The sequence below is a fragment of the Vidua macroura genome, chromosome 9, assembly GCF_024509145.1.
Source record: "Vidua macroura isolate BioBank_ID:100142 chromosome 9, ASM2450914v1, whole genome shotgun sequence".
Classification (NCBI taxonomy): Eukaryota; Metazoa; Chordata; class Aves; order Passeriformes; family Viduidae; genus Vidua; species Vidua macroura.
In genome coordinates, this window is record NC_071579.1 from 19001431 (window position 1) to 19021697 (window position 20267).

At 41.1% G+C, this 20267-nt stretch overlaps 1 protein-coding gene across 5 annotated transcripts in view; it reads left to right on the forward strand.

Annotated features, from left to right (window-relative positions):
- Window positions 1-7712, forward strand: part of TTLL7 (tubulin tyrosine ligase like 7) — a 65379-nt gene extending 57667 nt beyond the window's left edge. For 3 of the 5 annotated variants that reach the window (XM_053985262.1, XM_053985261.1, XM_053985263.1), the window contains 2 exons: window positions 2433-2606; window positions 5850-7712. In XM_053985262.1, coding sequence (XP_053841237.1) covers window positions 2433-2606; window positions 5850-5970 — 295 coding nt within the window. In that variant the 3' untranslated portion in view covers window positions 5971-7712. Of the gene's footprint in view, window positions 1-2432; window positions 2607-2976; window positions 3096-5849 lie in introns of all 5 variants that reach the window. The other 2 variants (XR_008438381.1, XM_053985265.1) reach the window with 2 other exon arrangements.
- The last annotated feature ends 12555 nt before the right edge of the window (window positions 7713-20267 follow it).

The window sequence follows — 20267 nt, forward strand, 5'->3', positions numbered from 1 at the left end:
AGGTTTCCTCTTGCTGGTTAGATCTCTGCTAGGTATGTGCTATTTAAATGAAAAGAAAGAACAAAGAAAATCTCTGTGAAAAAAAGGTGATGTAAAGTGTTTCATAAAGGTTCATTTGTTTTACTGTATAATGAACAGTTAAAACCAATAGAAGAAAACTAGAAGAACTAGTTGACTTCAGATTACTATAAAAAGAATAACACATGATTGACCACATTGCACAATCCAGTATAATACTCTTTTTTTGTATCTAGCGAGGAGTCTGTGATTTCTTACTAATGTATGGAAGCTAAAGTTACAGCATAACCAATTAAACTTAGGAAAAAGAATTCTGATCCCTGTTGATTGCAGTATAATGGAGAATAAACTGAATCTGTCTAACACATGGAGGAAGTTGCACAGGCACATTTATATGAAAGCTCATTAAAATTCATGTGCATGTTTCCAAATCTCAGCTTATGTTATTAGGGTAACTATATAGTACTAGTTCATAGTCAGTCACAGTTGCAGCAGGCCATATATTATTTGTCACTGAAAAAATGCCACTTAACTGTAGAAAAGTTATCACAAAGTCCAGAACCTAAGGAATTTATCAGGAAAGTTTCTTCTACAGGATTTCTGAGTTTTATGGAGTGAATTATAATATAATTATGTGTAGCAATGTGAATCTGTTGAAGGAATGTAATACTTAGACTGTCATCTTGCTACTTTCTACCAACATGACTTCATGAGGAAAGACTGAAGACAATAGATTAATTTGTATATAAAAATACATGTGGACAGTTCCCAGACAGAAAACAATTGACAAAAAATACATTAAAGAAAAGTAGTAGTATGGGTCAATGATCTTAAGAGATCATTTCCAACCTAAATGATTCTATGATTATTCAGTTTGTGAAATTAAAGTTTTGATGTATACAAACAATACTTAAACAATTGTATGAATAATAATTAAGGACAAATGCTTGCAGCATTGAAATTTACGTTTGCAATGAAAATTCTGTAGGACTGAATGTTTTCAGCTGGAACATAACATCTAGACAGAGGAGCCAGGCTGACCAATCAGTTAGCTATACATACAGCTCATCTTTTAGTCATTAATGGTCTTAATTCCATCCTAATCATAGAATCATTGACTCATACAATGTTAAGGGGTTGGAATGGACCTTAAAGATCATCCAGTCCCAGCCCCTCAGCCATGGACAGGGACACCTCCCACTAGACCAGGTTGCTCAAGGCCTTATCCAACCTGGCTTTGAACACTGTCAGGGTTGGGGCAACCACAGCCTCCCTGGGCAACCTGTGCCAATGTCTCCCCACCCTCACAGTGAAATGCACCTCAGTTAAAAAAAATCTTACTAGGCAGGAGTGAGCTTGCTGGTTCTATGATGTTGTTTGAAGGATGAACTTTCTACACGGGCATTGTGAAATCTACTGCTGCTCTCTGTGGGCAAGGCTAAATTGGTCTGGATGCGATGTCGAAGCCAGATGCAGGAAATTTTTCTCACTCTGTGAAGTGCTTCTTTCATACACAAACAAAGAAGCTCAATCTTACAAACCATCTGTGCTACTGGATAATAATTTTGTCCAAAAAAATTCTTCACAAGCACCGTGTTGTCTTTTAAAACTGATTGAATGATTTATAATTTGGTCAGAATTTTACACAAACAAGAATGCTGAGATCTGTGCAAAGAACAACTTATTGTAGTCTTCTGTGCTGAAACATACCTGGTTTATATGGATGTGGTAGGCCTTGGTGGCTTTTTTCTTCTCAAAGAAAAATGGCTTCTTAAGAAAACAAAAGGAATTTTTCTATAGATGTACTCTGCAAGTGGCACTTAATTGTAGACAAAACCCATGTGACCAAAGGAAATAATAAGCAGTATTTGAATGACTAAACTGAGAGACTCTCTTCATATGATTTTTTGGATAAGGAAGCAGAACACATACTACTCTCCTGTAAATCATATTTGTTTCTTAGTATCACGTACTTAAAATAAAAGTATTATTATGCTGTGTGGACATTTAGAAATAATTTATTACTTTTATTAATTCCTTTAATATAATAATTTCATTCAGGCCTGTTGAATAAGTGTTTTGTGTTATTCCTGTTGTAAGACAAATGTACAATTTTGTGACCGTAACTCTTTATGTGCTAAACCTAAGTAATGGCTCTGTAAACAGTTCAGGGAACAAACCAAAAGAAAAATGGCAGTGGACATTTCCCATATAAAGATTAACTTCTTACTTTGTGTTTTGGACTCAGCATCTGCCAGTATTTGTGGTAAATAGTATAAACTTTTCCTGTACCTTTCCTGCAAGGTCGTGCTTTTTCTCTTATTCCTCTTTTGTTAAATATGATATAAAGCAATGAAGCTCTTAGATTGCAGTTTGTGACAGAGACCATGAATTTGTTTCTTTTTCCATCATAGGAGCTCTTGGGAAACTATATTCAGTAAAGGCTCAGAGGCGGTGACTCCGGAGCAGCTCCAGTGTTGCCAGCGAATAGTACAGCTTTGTAAACACTGCCTGCTGGTAGTTTACAAACATTCATCAGATTCAAGAGGATCCCCAACTGGGATGAGCCACCACTGGGATGATACAAGGTATAAATTTGAATATTTTCCTCCTAAATTATACATATAAATGATAGTACTGGAACAGCTTTTATTCCATGTTGCTACCACTAAACTTTTCTTTAAGTCTGGTTCCCTCTGTATTTAAGAAAAAAACACACCAAACTTCCCAGCATTTCCCTTGACCCTGACTTTCAGTCATTCTAATCTCACTACCCCAGTCATGTAGTGCTGCCAAAAGAAAACTTGACATACACATCTCATATGTCTTATTAAACTTCTGTAAACTTGTGTACATCTTGTACACTTATTAAAAACTCTTGATTGCCTACTGCCTAATTAGCTGCAGCAAAGGCTTTCCATAAAGTGAACTGAAAATCTCCTTTCTTCCCCTTCTCAGATCCCTCAAAGTCACTGTTTCCAGATTTGCATTCCTAGAGGTATCCTAACATGTCAGATACTTCTGGCTTCACATTCGCAGTGGGCTGCTATAGGGGCACAGCTCCAGCCAAGGGTCAGGTAAGTGCCATCTGATTTACTGTATTGCATAGTTTTGCAAAGTTGATTTCCAAAACCTATAGATCAAAAGCTTTATTATTCCATCTTATGGAGCATAAATATATTTTCAAACCTTGCAAAACAGCATCATATAGTAAAAGAATTATTTGGCACTTACCTGATTCTCCATTGGCTGGTTTAGTTCCCCAACTGGATACAATAGGGGTTATAATATTATCAGTGTAGGGATTACTGAGAATGCTCCAGCTGTGGCAGTCAGTAATTTGCAATTAAACAATCATAGATAGAGAATTAAATGTCAGTTTTATATTACTTAGGATCCAAATTCTATCCCATTTTAATTATTGTGTATATAAAAATTACGAATGTTTTGTTTATATAAAATATCTTACATATATTGTTTCATAGAAGGGCTTTGTGATTTAAGCATTTAAAACAAATTTTTGGTATATTATCTATGAAACTTATTTTATTACTTAATTGCTTACTTGATATATTCCAGATTAGTTATTTGATACACTGGACCCATACATTATTGACATGTGGATCTTAAGACACTCTAACATAATTTAAAGCCAACCAGAAACTAAATTTGTTTGATCACAGCAAAAGTAGGTTAGCCACAAACCAATCATGTTCAATATTAACATCTACTGAGTTATAGCAGGAGTATGGTAAAGTCTTTTGGATTAGCTAAAACTAGAAAATCTCAAAGTTTTTATTGCCTTTACTATTAGTACTGCAGAAAATTTTACATCATGACCAACCACAAGCTATTCAAACAGATCAGATTTCTCTAATGTACTCAGCTAACTGACTTGCTTTTGGAATGCAGTGAAAGGGATGGTCCAAGACAACTTTCTCGTCTCCAGTTTCTGTATTTCTTTGGATGCTGAGTAGAAGTTATTCATTAATTTCATAGGCTGGAGGAATCTAAGCCCTCTATATCCTAAATATCAGTAATGGAGTGTCATACTCTGATTAAAGTTACAGTTAAATGTTTCATCTAGACATGAATACAGCAATATGCCAGTTAACCATGGTAGTCTGAATTTGTGAAATGAAAGACATACATGGAAATAAATTCTCTTGTCTGTTACAGCCCACAATTGTAAGGGTAATGAACTACTTTTCTAGAAGTGGGAGAACCACAATACCAATTCATTTTTTCACTTAGGTTTCTGTTTTTAATGAATCTCCACTACTAATAATAGTTTTCCTGACTCTCCATAAAATTGTGTGGTGCAAGAAAATATTAGAGTATAATGTAATAAATGTATGAGAAGTCAATTTTTTCAAGACATTATAAAAACTAATTTGAAGAACTTTGCTTTTTCTGAGCACAAACAAATTTTTTATTTTGTTTGCGTTTAAGAAACAAAAGTTTATGAAACTAAAGCGTTCACAGTTTACAAATAGATACCTCTTTAGCTAAGAAAATTTATTTGTACAGGGAGAGATAAAAAGATAATGAAAACTGACACGAATTTCTTTAATAACTTCTCAAATTCCTTTTCAATTCAATCTCTTAATTGTAAATCCACTAAGTAAATGAAATAATAGGATTGCTCAAAAACTATTCCAAAATCTCCTAAGAAAATTACCTAAAATCAAACTGTGTAAAAAGTCATAAATTAACCTGTGTTACAAAAAAAAAAAAAAAAAAAAAAAAAATCTGCCACTAGGTCCTTACAGCTTGCTAAACGACCTTATCTATTACATGGCATATTCTCTGGGAAGCACTAGAGTTTTGTACTGTATCACCAAGCAAAGGGTGGACTTGTCTGGTGACATAGTGAAGTGTCAAGCTCGCCACCAACCCATTCCAAATGAGACTTTATTTTTTCACAAATTCTTTAAAAAATATATTGGTGATCAAGTTTTTCTCAAGCTTAAACAAAGCAAATGTGTACACTTTCTTATATAGATTGTTCCCCTTGACACAGTGCTGCTGTTTCTATCCATGAGATCAGTCTAACCAGTCTTTTAAGTTATTTGTCATTAATCAGTATGATTCACTAGAATTGCACAACAATTTTTAAGCAATAATTTATACAATGTGTTCTGTTAATCCATCCTAACATTGACATAATTCATTGTGAAATTCTGATTTAGTATGGATGTTATTTTTTGCACACTGTATTGACTTCTACAATTAACTTTTAGGTAATTACAGCATGAAAATATCTAAGAATTAATATTAGGCATATGATAAACTGCTGTTTGTATTTTTAGAATAAATACAAGCTAGACAGTTGCCTGAATTTCAAAGGTAAATAGTCACTGATGTGAATTGAATTACTAGGTTCTAGGATCATTTCTTCCTTTAACTACAGTAGTGGTAGCATGTCTATTCTTATGACATTAGAGATGGAAATATTTTTTGGTGTCTAACCAGTTTTTTTTTTTTAATTTACAATCCAACTTTTTATAAGATGCTTAATGTCACTTGCAGTTTTTGCCCAGTTTAAATTAAACGGGATTCTGTTATTTACACAGGATTCCATTGTTTATTTATTTCATGGCTTGAAACAAAAAGGACTGGAAAGCTGTTTGATCCTCATACAACAGAGTTTAGATTCCTTTTCTGGGTTAGTTTGTGCCTATTGCCCTCTGTGTTTCATAAATAGTATTTACTGTACTGAGTTTCCTGCACACACCAATTATAAAGTCTGGCACATTAACAACTACTTCTTTTGCTCTTGAATGTTGCTTTGTCTGTAAACTTTGCTGTATTTTTCATATCCTTTCTAGGTATTTATTGCCAAGACCTTCACTGTTCATCCTGAAATCATCCTCATCCAAACCTAGCTGCAGTCCCTCTGGAACGCCTCGCCCTAACATTTTGTTCACACACAGATACAGTCACTTGTGAAGTAAAAGGAGATGGCTGATTGTAAATAATAGCACTCAATTTCTTTTTTTTAACTTGTGATGGAGCTAAACATAAGCACTGTTATATATTTCCTACCATCATATTATAATAAAATTTAGCTGAAAGCCTACTGTAAAAGCATAGCTTTTCTGGGAACATAATAAACCTTGTTGTTTACACACACGTGAATGTGTAGATCTTGCTAGGTTTATAAGTAACTCCTTCCTATTAGAAATGTTATTTTTGCTGCAGAATATATAAAATGGAATTGTTCTTGAAGATTCTATTACAGTATTACATTATTTTGTAAGTACAATACTTTGACTTGAAAATTATTTATTGTAAACTATATTATTTATTGTCTCAAATGTCCTTTAACAAAGCAGATAACTAGAAAACTCTTGCAGAACAGTAACAGTTATCAAAAATAATCTGATCAGTTCTTGGATATGTTTAAAATAAACCCCAAACTCTGTAAGCCAAACCTAAAGCAGACATATTTTTATTTGTCTTCTGAAATGAGATCTATTTAATACTGCTATTTTTCTTAAAGGACATGATGTAGTATCTTTTAGCCAAAGCGAAGGCATCTAATAAACAAACAGTAAAATATCAGTTTAGGCATTCTAATTGGATTCTTGTAATAAAATGGAAGCCAATGTTTGTTTCCAGGTTTTCATTCACATTACCTGTATCCTGTGCCTTTAGGTTTCCTTTGGGAGCAAGCAGTCATCCTCAGCTCCACACGCATGCATAGTGCATAGTTTTTCTGTTACACTGCCTAAGTGGTAAAGCAGACATTTTTAGGAAATACTGCAGCTGTAATGTATTATTTAAAACTTAAACTAATTGGTTTGTTGTAGTTTTTAGCATGCAATCCAATACCTACTGTAGAATGTATCTTTGCAATGGACAGCATTTTCTAGATTGCTGACACCTTTAAATGTTGGAAATCTAATTCATTAGAAAGCTCTCATTCAGATCTAGATTCCTGAGGCTGGCTGAACAGCACAAAACCAAAATGAGCCAGAGCAGGAGCCTAGCATTTACAGGATTTGTAGCCTGAAAACATCATTCCAGGTTTGATACATACAGCCATTCATCCCACTCAGCATTGTGCCATGTGAGCCTTATTCATTAGAGAAATAATTATTAAAGAAATCAGTTACTCTAGATTTAAAAATAATTAGGTTTTTTATTTGAGTAAAGAACAGAATAGTTATTATTCACCAAAGATGCGTGTGCTTATGAATCATTTAACCCTGAAGCGTGTTTGTAAATTATCAACGTATTTCAGGTATACTTTAAAAATAATTTGGGGGCTAATTATCCTCAGGAGCAAGTATGTTAGTGTTTTTTGATATCCAGCAATTTAAGAGACTTAAGAGATTTGAGATTGAAGTTGTATGGAAATTATTTTTTAAGAAGTTTTAGTCATAGGATATATAAAAACTGGGAATTTGATTGAGATTTTTGATGCCTGTGCTGTAGTGCCTCAGCTCTAGAATTGCAGAATATATAACAAAAATATTTGTAAACAAATAAAAAACCCTCTTGAGATTACCAGATCAAAGCCATCTTTTGGTCTGGTAAAGCCTTTTTAATTTTTGTGGTAATACTAGTTCAGTAATACAGTATGTTCACATTAATTGTATATCTCTTTTGGTCCATACAGTGACTATTAAAGCATACTCTGGTTATCTGTAACACCTAATAAAAGCTATAAATTTTCTCTTCTTGGAGGAGGCTTCCATTGTATTCTACTTTTTGGCCATAAGGATAAGATCAGCTTCCAGCTTAGCAGCTTATCTTGCCAGACTCAAACAGAGCTTTAGGATAGGAGGTGCACATGTCTTTTTTTTTTTTTTTTTTTGAACTTCACTATATCATTTCTACTGGGCCAGGTCAGCCTGTACAGAATACTCTGCCAAAAGAGAGAGGGCTACTCTCCATACCTATGGACAAATCTAGGAAAACATTTCATTTAGCATGTACAAAAGTGGACCAGATGGTGGTTTATGTCTGACATGACTTAACATATTTGTATTTCTGATAACCTTTCCTAAAGCGGTCATGTGTTCCTAATATAATGTGTGAATCAGCACTTTCAATAAACATCATGCTACACTTTGCAGCTCCTCAGAACCAGCGTGTGTGCTCTGCGGGTGAATTTTGGACTGCACCTGTAGCCCAACTGCAGGTAGTGCCCTAGGTGGAAGCAGTTACCCCTTTCCTCTGCAAAACAGCAGCAATTTGCTTTGTGATCAGACCAGTGATCCTAAAAGTCTTAATTAGCGACCTTGAGCTCCTGCAAGCCCTGCTTTGGCTGCATCTGCAGCCTTTTGACCAGCAGGTCTGCCCACCCCTCATCCTGGCCCTGCCACCCGGGCTCTGCTTAGGGAGCAACGAGCTCATGGAGCGCGGCCGTGAGGGCAGCCCCGCAATGTCTTTGGTAGCGCAGCGAGATCCCGGCTCTGTTTTCAGGTGCCGTGGGAGCTGTGATGCCAAGCAAAGGAGCACAGAGATGTTACCAGCGATGATCTTTACCCGGTTCCGACACGACTGAAGTGAGGTAAAGGGTTCTGTAGGGGTGTGTCAGAGCACGCGGAACGCGCCCGGTGCGTGTCCAGCCCGGCCCGCCCGGCGCTGGGAGAGGAGCGGGGGAGCGCTGAGCTCCTCCTTTATCAATAGCGGCACCTCCGGGAGCCCTGCTGGCGGTTAGTTAAAAGTATCGCCCTTTTTCTTTATCATTCCCCGCGGTTATTACAGGTACACGGATTTTACAGTTAATTAGTCGAGAGCGGGGCCGGGACCCGGCAGGGGAGGCCGGCGGGGAGCGGCCCCGGGCGGGGCCGGGCGGTGGCAGCGCTCACCCGGCTCCGGGGCCGCGCGAACCCAGCCCCGGCGCTCGTACTGCCCCAGCGCAGAGATGGGCTCGGAAATGCCAGTTATTAAAAATTACAAAGACTTCACGCGTTATTTGAGGACCAGAGCAAGGAAAATACCTTTTTGAAAATATTGCTTAGATGATGTTGGAGGAAATGTTACTTGAAGTACATCATAAGGACACCTATTTGTAGACCTTGGCCTTGGGTTATTGTCCTGCCTAGAAAGAATGTCTTATACTCATTATAGAAAAATTAGTCTCTAAGTGAGATCCTCTGTACTGAAAAGAAAACAAATTACTCAGAGCTTAAAATTATATCTAAAAGGTTCCTTATCTGGTCTAGGAGTTCTAGAACAAATTCACTTTTATACATAAAACCTTAAGTTTATGGTTTATGACCTTCCCTGTATATTCAAGTGAAAATATTAAAAATATGCCCAGAGGGATATGGACAGGCTGGATTGATCAAGAGTATGAGGTTCAACAAAGAGAAATGCTGAGTCCTGCCCTTGGGTCACAGCAAAGCCCTGCAGTGCCACAGGCTTGGGGCAGAGTGGCTGGAAAGCTGCCTGGTGGAAAGGGACCTGGGGCTGCTGGGTACGAGCCAGCACAGGTCAAGAAGGCCAATGGCATCCTGGCTTATATGAGAAGTAGCATGGCCAGCAGGCCTAGGTCAGTGATTGTCCCCCAGTCCTTGGCACGGGTGAGGCACCTTGAGTGCTGTGTCCAGTTCTGGGCCCCTCAGTGCAGGAAGGGACGTGGAGGTGCTGCAGGGTGTCCAGTGGAGGGCAGTGGAATGGGTGGAAGGTCTGGAGGGTAAATCCTATGAGGAGCAGCTGAAGGAGCTGGGGTTGTTTACCCTGGAGAAGGAGGGGACTCAGGAGTAGCATTATCTCTCTCTGCAGCTCCCTGAAAGGAGGGTATAGCCAGGTAGGGTCAGGCTGCTCTCCCAGGGAACTGGTGACAGCAAAAGAGGACATAGTCTCAAACTGTGCCAGGGCAGTTCAGGTTGGACATTTGTGGGAATTTCTTCAGAGAGATGATTAGACATTGCAATGGATTGCCCAGGGAGGTCACCTGGTGACTGGTGGAGTCACCATCCCAGGAGGTGTTTAAGAAAAGGCTGAACATGGCACTTGGTACCATGCTCTAGGTGACATAGTGGTGTTTGGTTACAGGCTGGACTTGATCTTGGAGGTCTTTTCCAGCCTAACTGATTCTGTGAAAAGACTGAATTACATTGAAAGTTATAGCATCTGATTTAGGTGTTAGCAAGTATAAGTATTTGCAAGTTAGCTTTGCATGCATTTTTAAAACAGTTAACTTGAAGCTGTTGCAATGGGAATCCATTTTCAGGAGGAAATAATTTGCTGTTAAATGGCATTCTTACTGACAAATCTTTCACTTCAGCATTTGCTAAAAACATTCGTAATTTTTTTCTATATGTGGTAAAATTCCCGTGTGTTAGATTGTTATTCTGCATCTGTGTTCTTTGTTCTCTGCCAGCCACCTCTGTGCAGTTCCCTACATTATTGAAATCTCTTGTTAAGACAGAAGAGTCTTTGTTAGTGTGTAAATACCTGTAGCACTTTAGGACTCTTAAGGAAATGGGGGTAATTTTACCTTTTACGTATATGAAACAGAAGACTCTGCTTGTAGGGAATCAATGCAGATGCATTCTTGATGTTTTTAACATATCCTCATATCTTCTTTAAAACAAAAGGCAATATTTTTGCAGAAAGGAGATCTGTTAATACTGAACTGAGTCCTGCCCTCCTTTCAATAGAGATGCTATAGCTTATGCTGGAAAATGACGCAGTTAAGGCTACTGTGTGTGGCCCCAAGTACCCACGGCGTGGGTCAGCCTGCTTTTAGCACCACGGAGTGAAGTGCAGCCCGTGCCTGGCTGCAGTGGTGTCTGACACGGGTGCCCAGAGCTGCCTCAGCGTGCCATGCTGGCTCAGGTGGCTGCACAGCAGTCGGTCCCCTTTGTGCTGGCCCCTGTCAGGACTGATCAGCAGCGTTCTGCAGGGTAGGGGAGCGTAGGGAGGTGACTCCTATCCACCCTTGCTGCTGTGCCCTCACAGCACCACTGCTCCCAGCTCCTGTCACACAGTGCTGCCGGAGGGATGTGTGAGCACGGGCAGCCCACTCGCTGCCTTTCAAGGCTGAGGGGGCAGTCATGAGGTAGATTGGAGCCCAAAAATAGTATAAAAAGTAAGAGGATATGGTGAGAAAAAAAACATTATCCTGGAGATGGTTTCACATTAAAAGTTTTCTTTGTGCCCACCTTTATGGAAATAATCTGCTGTTATGGCAAGTAATTCTGCCATGGCAGAAGAGATGGATTCACTAATGCTATATATTGTTTTTAACTAAGTGGTGCAGTGTCATCTGACTATCCTATATCATTAATACCCAGTCAGTTATTCCTTATGAAATTCCCCATAATCCACTGGCTCTTTTGGAAGCTTATCAGAAGGACATAGAGGACCTTATTTTCTAAATAGAAGCTTTCAATTTCAAGATTTAAAAAAAAAAGTCATTCAATACTTGTATTTCAAACTATGTAGTGCACAGATTTCTTGATCTGACCCAGGTATCAGACTATCACTCTGGTTGTCCTTGCACAAGAGGGATGGGATTAATTTACTTTGCAAAGAGAAATACAACTCTGAGTGATGCAAGTGGACTCAGCAAAGGTACATCTGGCACAAGAATAGACAAATATGAAAATTCCAAATGTGTTTCTAGGAGAAAGTACCCATGCCCTGAGCAGCCCTTGCGTGCAAGCACCTCTCTGCTGAGTGCTGAAAGGTCTCGCTCAAAATTGAAGCTGCTCTTGCAGCTCTGACGTTGCTTGCTTGTCTGGGAACTTGTGGGTCACATACAGCTACAGGTTTCATTAGTTCTATTGTTTGTTTGGTAAAATAACTGGTTTACAATGTCCCTTACAAAGATACTAAATTTGTCAAACAACTAAACATAGACAATGAGAAGTAGTACAAATTGTCCTGTGCAGAGATTTGGACTTTTTCTGTTAACTAATGAACTGGGGGCACTGTGCAGTGCAGACACATTTTTGGTAAATAGTTGGTAATCTCAGAAATACATAAGTGTTGGAAGAGTTGGACTTTATTCCATCCCACCTATCCTTTTCCATTCAGCCCTGTTAGGTGATTGCAGGTGTTCTGCTGAGTCAGGCCTCTTTCCTCCCCATGCAGGGTTTGTAATCTTCATGGGCGTGATGTGCTTTTTCACAGTTGTGTGGGATTCAAGCCCACTGGTTTCTTTTATTCTGATTCAGAGACTGAACAAAGTAGCTGCATCAAAATGGCACAGTAGTAGACAAGTGTGCTGTGGGGCAGTTTAACTTCAGTCACACTGTTGGTTGCTTTGGTGTTTAGTACATTATGCAGCCAGAAGCAACTGAGAAATCTTACTGGTGTGGTGAAAGATATGCTCCTCTGGCACTCAAAATAACTTCTACAAGTATTGGTAAAATGGACTTGACAGCATCTTTCCAAACTTTAATTCAGTTAATCTGTGGGATGGTTTGCCAGATTAATCAGAATGACTGCCTAAAGCTGTGTGGTTGGATTATACTCACTAAACTTGATTATATGGCACACTGGACAGAGTTGGTGCTTTCCTCTATTTCTGTCTGCAGTGGATTTAGCCTGTATGTTCCTCTCCTGTCACCATGGCCCTCTGCTTTTGTTTTGAAACACAAGAACCCCCAACTTCCTTCAGCTGTGATGTGCCTTTTGTCCAACTGAGAAGCCAAATGCTTTGCCCTACAGGTGTGCCACTGAGTATGAGAATACTGGTCACAATGATGAATACTGGTCACAGTTATTCACAGTGGTGAATAATGGGAAGGTAGGTAGCAAGGGAATTTTTTGAAAAGCAGGCTAAGTGCAGTAGTTCTGTAGCTGCCTTCTCCCAAGCCGTTGGTGCCTCTTGCACATGTTGTAGTAGCTGTCAGAGTAGGGTGGCTGTTTGCTGTAGTAGAGGAAGTTGTTGCTAACTCAGACTGTTCTTCCTAAACTTTGCAGTTTTTCTTCTTTCTTCCCTCCCCCAACTCACTCAAATGGAGGAAACAGTAAGTTTTGTATATCTTATAACTTCCAAATGCTAAAAAAATATGGGTTTGAGGAAAAAGCTTTAATAGAAATATGAATCATCATCTGATGTGAAACAGTGTTGAAACTGTCCAAGTATATGTGCTTATCTGAGTTTGAATATACCTCTTTTACAGAAAATATGTTTCAGTTGCCCAAATAGTATCCAATTAGTATACTGTGCAACACCTCTGCCTGTTGTATACTTTCTTTCAAGTACACCAATTCAGGTATTATTAATGATAATAAAAAACCTACTTAGGATTAGAATGTTGAAGTAGTTGTATGTCTACTCTTACTTGAGAAACACCTACATTGTGAAGAGGCTTGGCTCTCAGTCAAGCTTTCACAGTGATTACATCTATTTCACAGTAATTTTTTTTCTCCTGTGCAGGGTAGCTTTATTGGTTATTATAGTAAATTCAAGTAAATAAAGTTGGTATACACATTTCTGTGAGTTGGCAGCCATATAACTTGTTTTACAATTTTAGGAGGACAATTGTGTATATATACATTTTATCAATGATAACAACATCCAGTAACTCTAATATGCATATTGTCATGTCAGCATTTTTGTTATTTAGGAATTTGTACCTCACCTGAGTTGCAGCTTAGCTTGCAGAGCCTCAGCAGGAAGTATAACACTTTAATTATTTAATCAACACTAAATTGTACTTTCCTGTGTAGTGCTATTGCATTTTATTACTTTTAAATAAAATGTCACGTTTTTCAGAAACAACTTTCCTTTCACTGCACACTTACTAGTGAGCCTCCTCTGTCTAGTAAGTGCAGTCCAGCAATGCTCCTTTCTTGTGTCTGTACACCCATAAAATTCAATATCAAGGTTTGCTATTCTGTGTGGAGAAAGGATTTCACATTTTGGTCATGTTGGTCTTAAACTACTGAGTGCTGAGATTATTTCTAGCTCAGGAACTTTATGTGGAAACCTGACAGCAATGTGGCAAACACCACGGCACTGCAGCCGTGCTCTCTCTGCCAGCACTGCACTCTGCCTCCATCCTCAGCAGGTGCCAGCAGTGTCGCCTGTGTGCCGCTGCAACCAGCGCTTCCAGCAGTACCCTGGCCTTTTTGTACTGGTAGTTATTGTTTCTGGGAAAATTTTCTTCTGTTAACACTCTTTCATCAAATAATGCAGATAGCCCTACCCCTACGTAGCTGAGAAGCAATTCTTAAGATAGCAGTAGTTTTCTACAAATCAATATCAAGTAAGTGGTTTGGTGTTTATTTTGTTTTTTTAAACTTATGATCTTGCATGATTTTATCAGGTGGAATATGAGGGCCAGCAGCATTTGTGCAATCAGATGTTGAAAAATGCAAATCAAAGGTGCTTTCTTTAAGTTTTCACCTTTTAAAAAGCAGTTTGCTTTTCATATTTTTTTGTGTTATGGGACATCACAGGAAAACTTTTTTTTAGTATCTTATAATGCAGCATAAAATAGTAGTGTTATTTAGGATTCTGAAACATCACTAATGTGTAACTTGTATGAACTAAGTATGTCACATGTAATCGGGTTTAATTTACAAACCCAGTTCATGTCATCGCAGTGATATGGGAAACTTGCAGTGGTTTGGAAGAGAAAAAGGTAGATTATCAGAGGTATAGAAAAGCCAAGTATTTTCTAATTAATTCTCTAGTTAAGGAAGAAAAACCCTTCTTGAGCTGCCCCCAAAGGAGTTCTCTAGTTTAAACCAGTAATTGCAATTAAGAACATCAACTAAAGAATTATATAATGCTGCTCCACTTTGCTATTAAAAGCTCAAAGTTTTGCTCCATTAAAATTGAAAGAGAGGGGGGAAATCTAAAAAGGATTTAATTAACTAGTAAACTTGATTGTTTATCAACTGCAAAAATGATTTGATTTCTGTAGCAATAGGATACAAATCAACTTGGAGATATTAAAGATCAAAGTTAGCATAATTGCAAAAACACTGATTGGCTATTATTTATTTATTTCTATTTTTGATTTAATTTTTAAAGCTCAGTATTTCAGGGTATTTTTCACCACTTACTATGGGTAATTGGGATTTGGTGTTTAACTTTGCATTTATTCTGTAAACTGTAAATTAAAAGGCAAAATAATATTTGTGACCCTTAATAAAACCTCAGTGGTAGAAAGTTGCTCTTGGATATATCAGCTGTGTCAAGGGACTGTAACCAGCAGATTTCTGCCTTCTGTTTATGTTTGGGCTCAACTGTAACTGAAATCATTCCAATGAAGGAGTTATTAGATCAGCATGAGTGAATTGACTGGTCTGAGCTGTGAAGGGTCATGGATGTAACAGGCTGCATCCCACCAGCTGCAGAGAACTCCAGCCTAAAGAGTGTACAGAGCATTACTTTTCCCTTCCCCTTGCTCTCCAGGCTGGGACAGCTTTTCTTCTGCTCTCTACAGCTGGCTTGCAGGATGGTAGAAAAGGAAGACATGCAGGGTGGTGAGCTGTATGGGGTGGGCATCAAGACACAATTAATGGAGTTGTGCAGAAAATTGTCTTGCAGTTTGTTGGGACTGGTTTCCAGAGCTATACAGCAGTGGGTGGTATTCAGTGGAGCAAGGGATTTGACAAACTCAGGGCAGGATGAGTAGACATCACTGAGACTCAGCCCATGTTAGCAAGCATTAGACTTAAACTTGTGTTAAGTGTTTGAAAATGAGTCCTTACACATTGCAGTGTGGGTTTAAAATCTTCCTTGTTTTGGAATTTATCTCACAAGTGGCAAGTCACTCTCTGAGGGAAGCAGAAAGCAAAAAAAAATATTTGTTTTGTGTTAGATTGTGGGAATTCATACACTTTTCCTCTTGAACAGCACTCTATTCTGCCTAGCTTCAAGTGATTGCATGACCCCCATCGAGGTGCTGGCAAGCAGTGTTCAAGTGAGAAACAAAGAATTATGGCTGTATAACAAATTGCAAGGGCACCCTGGGAAAACATGTGACCAGGGAGTGTAGATCTCAAACACTTATCCACAAGGTTTGTCCTTGTGCTGAGCCCAGGTGTCTCCTCCTTGGTTTTGCCCCGATGTACTCTGAAGTAGCAGCAGTCTGATGCTAGGATTGAGTAGGATGGAGAGGGCTGAGAAGTGCTGTAGCAGATAATTACTCAGGGTTCTCTCAACTCTTCAAATCTGTTTTTCTGGTGGTTAGCCTGGAGAAAAAGAGGCTCAGGACGGAACTTTCTGCACTCTCTAATTACCTGAAAGGACAGGTAATTGGAGAGAGCAGTAGGTCAGTCTCTTCTCCAAGGTGACAAGAGAAGACAGCCTCAAATTGCTCCAGGGGACATTTAGAATGGATATTAGGAAAGATTCCTTCACTGAAAGGGTTGTCCAGCATTATGACAGGCTGCCCAGGAAAGTGGTGGAATCATCATCCCTGGAAGTATTCAAAAAATGTAGATGTGGCCCTTAGAAATATGGTTTAGTGGTGGATTTGGCAGTGCTTGGACTTGATCATAGAGGTCTTTTCCAGCCTTGATGATTCTATGATTTTACAATCATTCTGTTCCTCTTGAGACCAGTTTCTATTATTACATCTTATCTGATATCCTGTCCCCTGAGTTACACTATTGTTTTGATTCTGTTCTATGTTGCAAAGATACATGTTTGGGCCATTAGTTAAAACAGTTACTACAATTTCTGGTCCAGAGCTGTGTTGCTGTTTATGAATTATTCAATTTCACTTCTTACCATTCATTACTTTGGTGGAATCATTTGACTGAAGTATGGCTCCATTAATCTCTGTCTTCACTATTTATATGTAGTAATTAGTTTAAAATTTCACTCATCATGATATCTGCATTAGGTATAACTTCTAGTTACTCCTGGGGCAGCAGCTGTAGTGGGAATACTAATCAAATGGCATGGTCGCAATAATTCTCCTGCTATTACTCTGTTCTGTGTATGGATGCAGCAATTTAACTACACAGGTTTCCTCACAGATTTTTAGGGAAGTTTTAAAGAGGTTCAGAAACTTTCATTGGTTTAACTCTCACACTTCCATGTATGATTTCTTTGATTTACCGATTAAGTGGGTGTTGCATCCTGGGATTGGGTTTTAGGGGTTCTTATTTGTGTTAGCTAGCCGAGTCCTGTGTACCCCCGCGCTTCCCCCGTGTCGTTCCCCCCCCCGTGGTTTCTGGCCCCACGCTGCCTGCTGCCGGATCTTCCCCCTCTGCCGCTCCTGTAACCACTTCCCCATCTGGCCCCGGGAAACCCCGTGCCTGCCACCCCAATCCCCACGATCCCGCTCGGCCCGCGGCTCGGTGCCCACCCCTGCGGGGTTCCCTGGTTGGTCGCTGTTGCTGGCGTCACCGCCACGGCAGCCGCCCCTATTGGCCGGCAGGCCGTGGATCCTCTCGCCCTCCCCCTCCATAAAACCCTATCCCGCTGGCACCCAGGCGCCATTTTCTCCCATGCGAGTGCCGGAGCGGTCGCGTCTTTCCATCGAACCGCGCCACGTGACCAATAAACCGTTCCTGCCAAGCACGGAGTAAATGGACAAATTCCTTACCTCTTTACCGGATCCCTAGCACACGGTAACAGAGGCTGGCCGCACAGCAGGGGCTCTTCTTCCCACAACCCCTTTCTGTTCTTTGTTCCCAGTGTCCCCGCCTTTGACCCAACCCCAACCTGCCTCCCTGTAGGCGTGGGCGCCGCCCCCTCAGGAGGTCAGGTTACTCCCTCACCCATTGTTCCCCCTCGTGTGGGCGTTCCCTCGAGTCCTTTGCATGTCTTCCCTGCTGAGTCATTGACCCAGCCCTCCCCCACCGGGGAGAGCTTTGCCATCTCCACCCCGCTGCCTGAGGGAGGCAGCCCCCGTCCTGCTCCCCGCACCCTGTCCCCATCTTCCCATGGGTCCCAGAGATCCAGGCGGGAGGGAAGAGGAGGGGGGGGACGAGAACCCCTACCTCCAAGTTCCCATGGGCTCCAGACGTCTGGGCAGGAGGGAAAAGGAGGAGGGGGGGAATCGGAGCCCCTGCCTCACATTCCCATGATTCCCAGAGATCCGGGAGGGAGGGAAGAGGAGGGAGGGGGGGAACAAGAGCTCCCAACTCTGCAGTCCCATGGTTCCCGGAGACCCGGGAGGGAGGGAAGCAGGGGGAGGGAGAAGCTGTTGTGGGTCTCTGAGCATTTTCCAGATTCCGTGGAACAGGTCGAGCTGACAGCTGAGAGGCATGTGGAGGGCTCGGAGGTTCAGGACAAGCCTGTCCTAGAAGCGGCATCCATGAACACTGCTGCCTTGGATGCTGTGCCTCCAAAGAACGCTGGTCCGAAGCAGCCTCCAGCAAGACGCCAGAGCTTCCACTGTGATCAGAGAGGACATTTTGTTGTTCAATGTCCATTTTTGGGCAGGGTACCCCCAGGGACAGTGGGAGGGGGGAGAGGGGGGGAGGGAGACCCCATTCCCCCAAAAAACTGAAGAAACAACACGCACCTGCCTCGCGTGAAGATAAAAGTAAGGCAGGCCACAGCACCTTAAGGGGAGCTGTGATTTACCAAGTAATTGTGCAGGTGGTAGTTCAAAACATCAGGGTGCCTTTGAGTGCGGCAGATGACCCCACCAATCGGGGGGTTGCATCAAACCGCAGGTGACGCAAAAGGAAAAAGGACCCTACGATCTCCTTGAAAAATGTTTTTCCCCAAAGCACCAGGAAAACTTTCTAGCCACCCCAGTCTGCGTGTGCCCCAAATCCCCATGTCTGTAATAAAGTTGTCCCAGTACCCCTATCCCCAAGCACCCAGGGAAGAACCACCCCAGCATCATCGCAGCAGGCCCTCTCCATCTGCAAAGGGCAGCCGTTGCAGCAGCTGAAACGCCAAGAGCAGAAGCTGAGCGAAGATCAAGCAGCCGTTCTTCTTTTTTATATTTTGAAAAAGAGGGAATTGTTGCATCCTGGGATTGGGTTTTAGGGGTTCTTATTTGTGTTAGCTAGCCGAGTCCTGTGTACCCCCGCGCTTCCCCCGTGTTGTTTCCCCCCCGTGGTTTCTGGCCCCACGCTGCCTGCTGCCGGATCTTCCCCCTCTGCCGCTCCTGTAACCACTCCCCCGTCCGGCCCCGGGAAACCCCGTGCCTGCCACCCCAATCCACATGATCCCGCTCGGCCCGCGGCTCGGTGCCCGCCCCTGTGGGGTTCTCTGGTTGGTCGCTGTTGCTGGCGTCACCGCCACGGCAGCCGCCCCTATTGGCCGGCAGGCCGTGGATCCTCTCGCCCCGCCCCTCCATAAAATCCTACCCCGCCGGCACCCAGGGGCTGTTTTCTCCCATGCGAGTGCCGGGAGCGGTCGCATCCTTCCATCGAACCGCGCCACGTGACCAATAAACCGTTCCAGCCAAGCATGGAGTAAATGGACAAATTCCTTACCCCTTTACCGGATCCCTAGCACACGGTAACAGAGGCTGGCCAGCCCACGCGCCCGAGACACGGAGCCGTGTCCGGGAACCCGCGGCAGCAAACCCCGGCAGCACGTGGAAGCTACGCCACAGCCGGGCTCCCAAGAGCTGCGTGCAGCCGGGGAGCAAAAACCCATGCCGCAGGTGGGTGCATCTGGATCAAGTGGAATGAGTAGCTTTTTGAAATACGTTAAAAGATAAGATTTTTCTAAATGTCACTAAGTCCTTAAGTAGCTATTCTTTTTATACTTATGCAAAATCTATGTATTCCTTTATTTGTTGTTCACAGAAGAAGAAGGACAAAGCTTTCAAACTGTGGTGGCTAAAATTATATGTCACCACAGTTAATACATCTCAGTAAAAGAAAGAGGATTTAAAGATGCTGAGCACTTCATTTTGTGCCACTGAAATCCAGGAGAACCAATAAGTTTTCTGTCTTGTTAATGAGGAATGATTTTTGCTTATTTTTATTCATATAGGTTTGAAAGCTTCATTTTAGGTGCTTAAATTAAGAAGACTGTCCTTTGATGATTAGACTTTTTCACAAAAATAAATGGAGCAAAGTATTTGCCCTCCTTTAGTACCTTAAGTCCATGTGTACCCTAAGGATTAATCTCTTTAATTTAGATTATTTGTCCTGAATGAGAAATAGCCTGAAGGTTACTGGGCTCTGTATAACTACCACACAGAACTGGTTATAAACATTATTACTCCAGTTTTGTGCAGCCCAGGTGGAAAGGACAGGGATTACTATTCAACATTTTTATAGTGCAACATATGTACAAGCAAACAGGCGAACACAGAAGAGACAAAATAGGACAAGAGATGAGGAAAACAAGGATCTAAAGATATCACTGGTGAGAAGGTGGCTAAGGA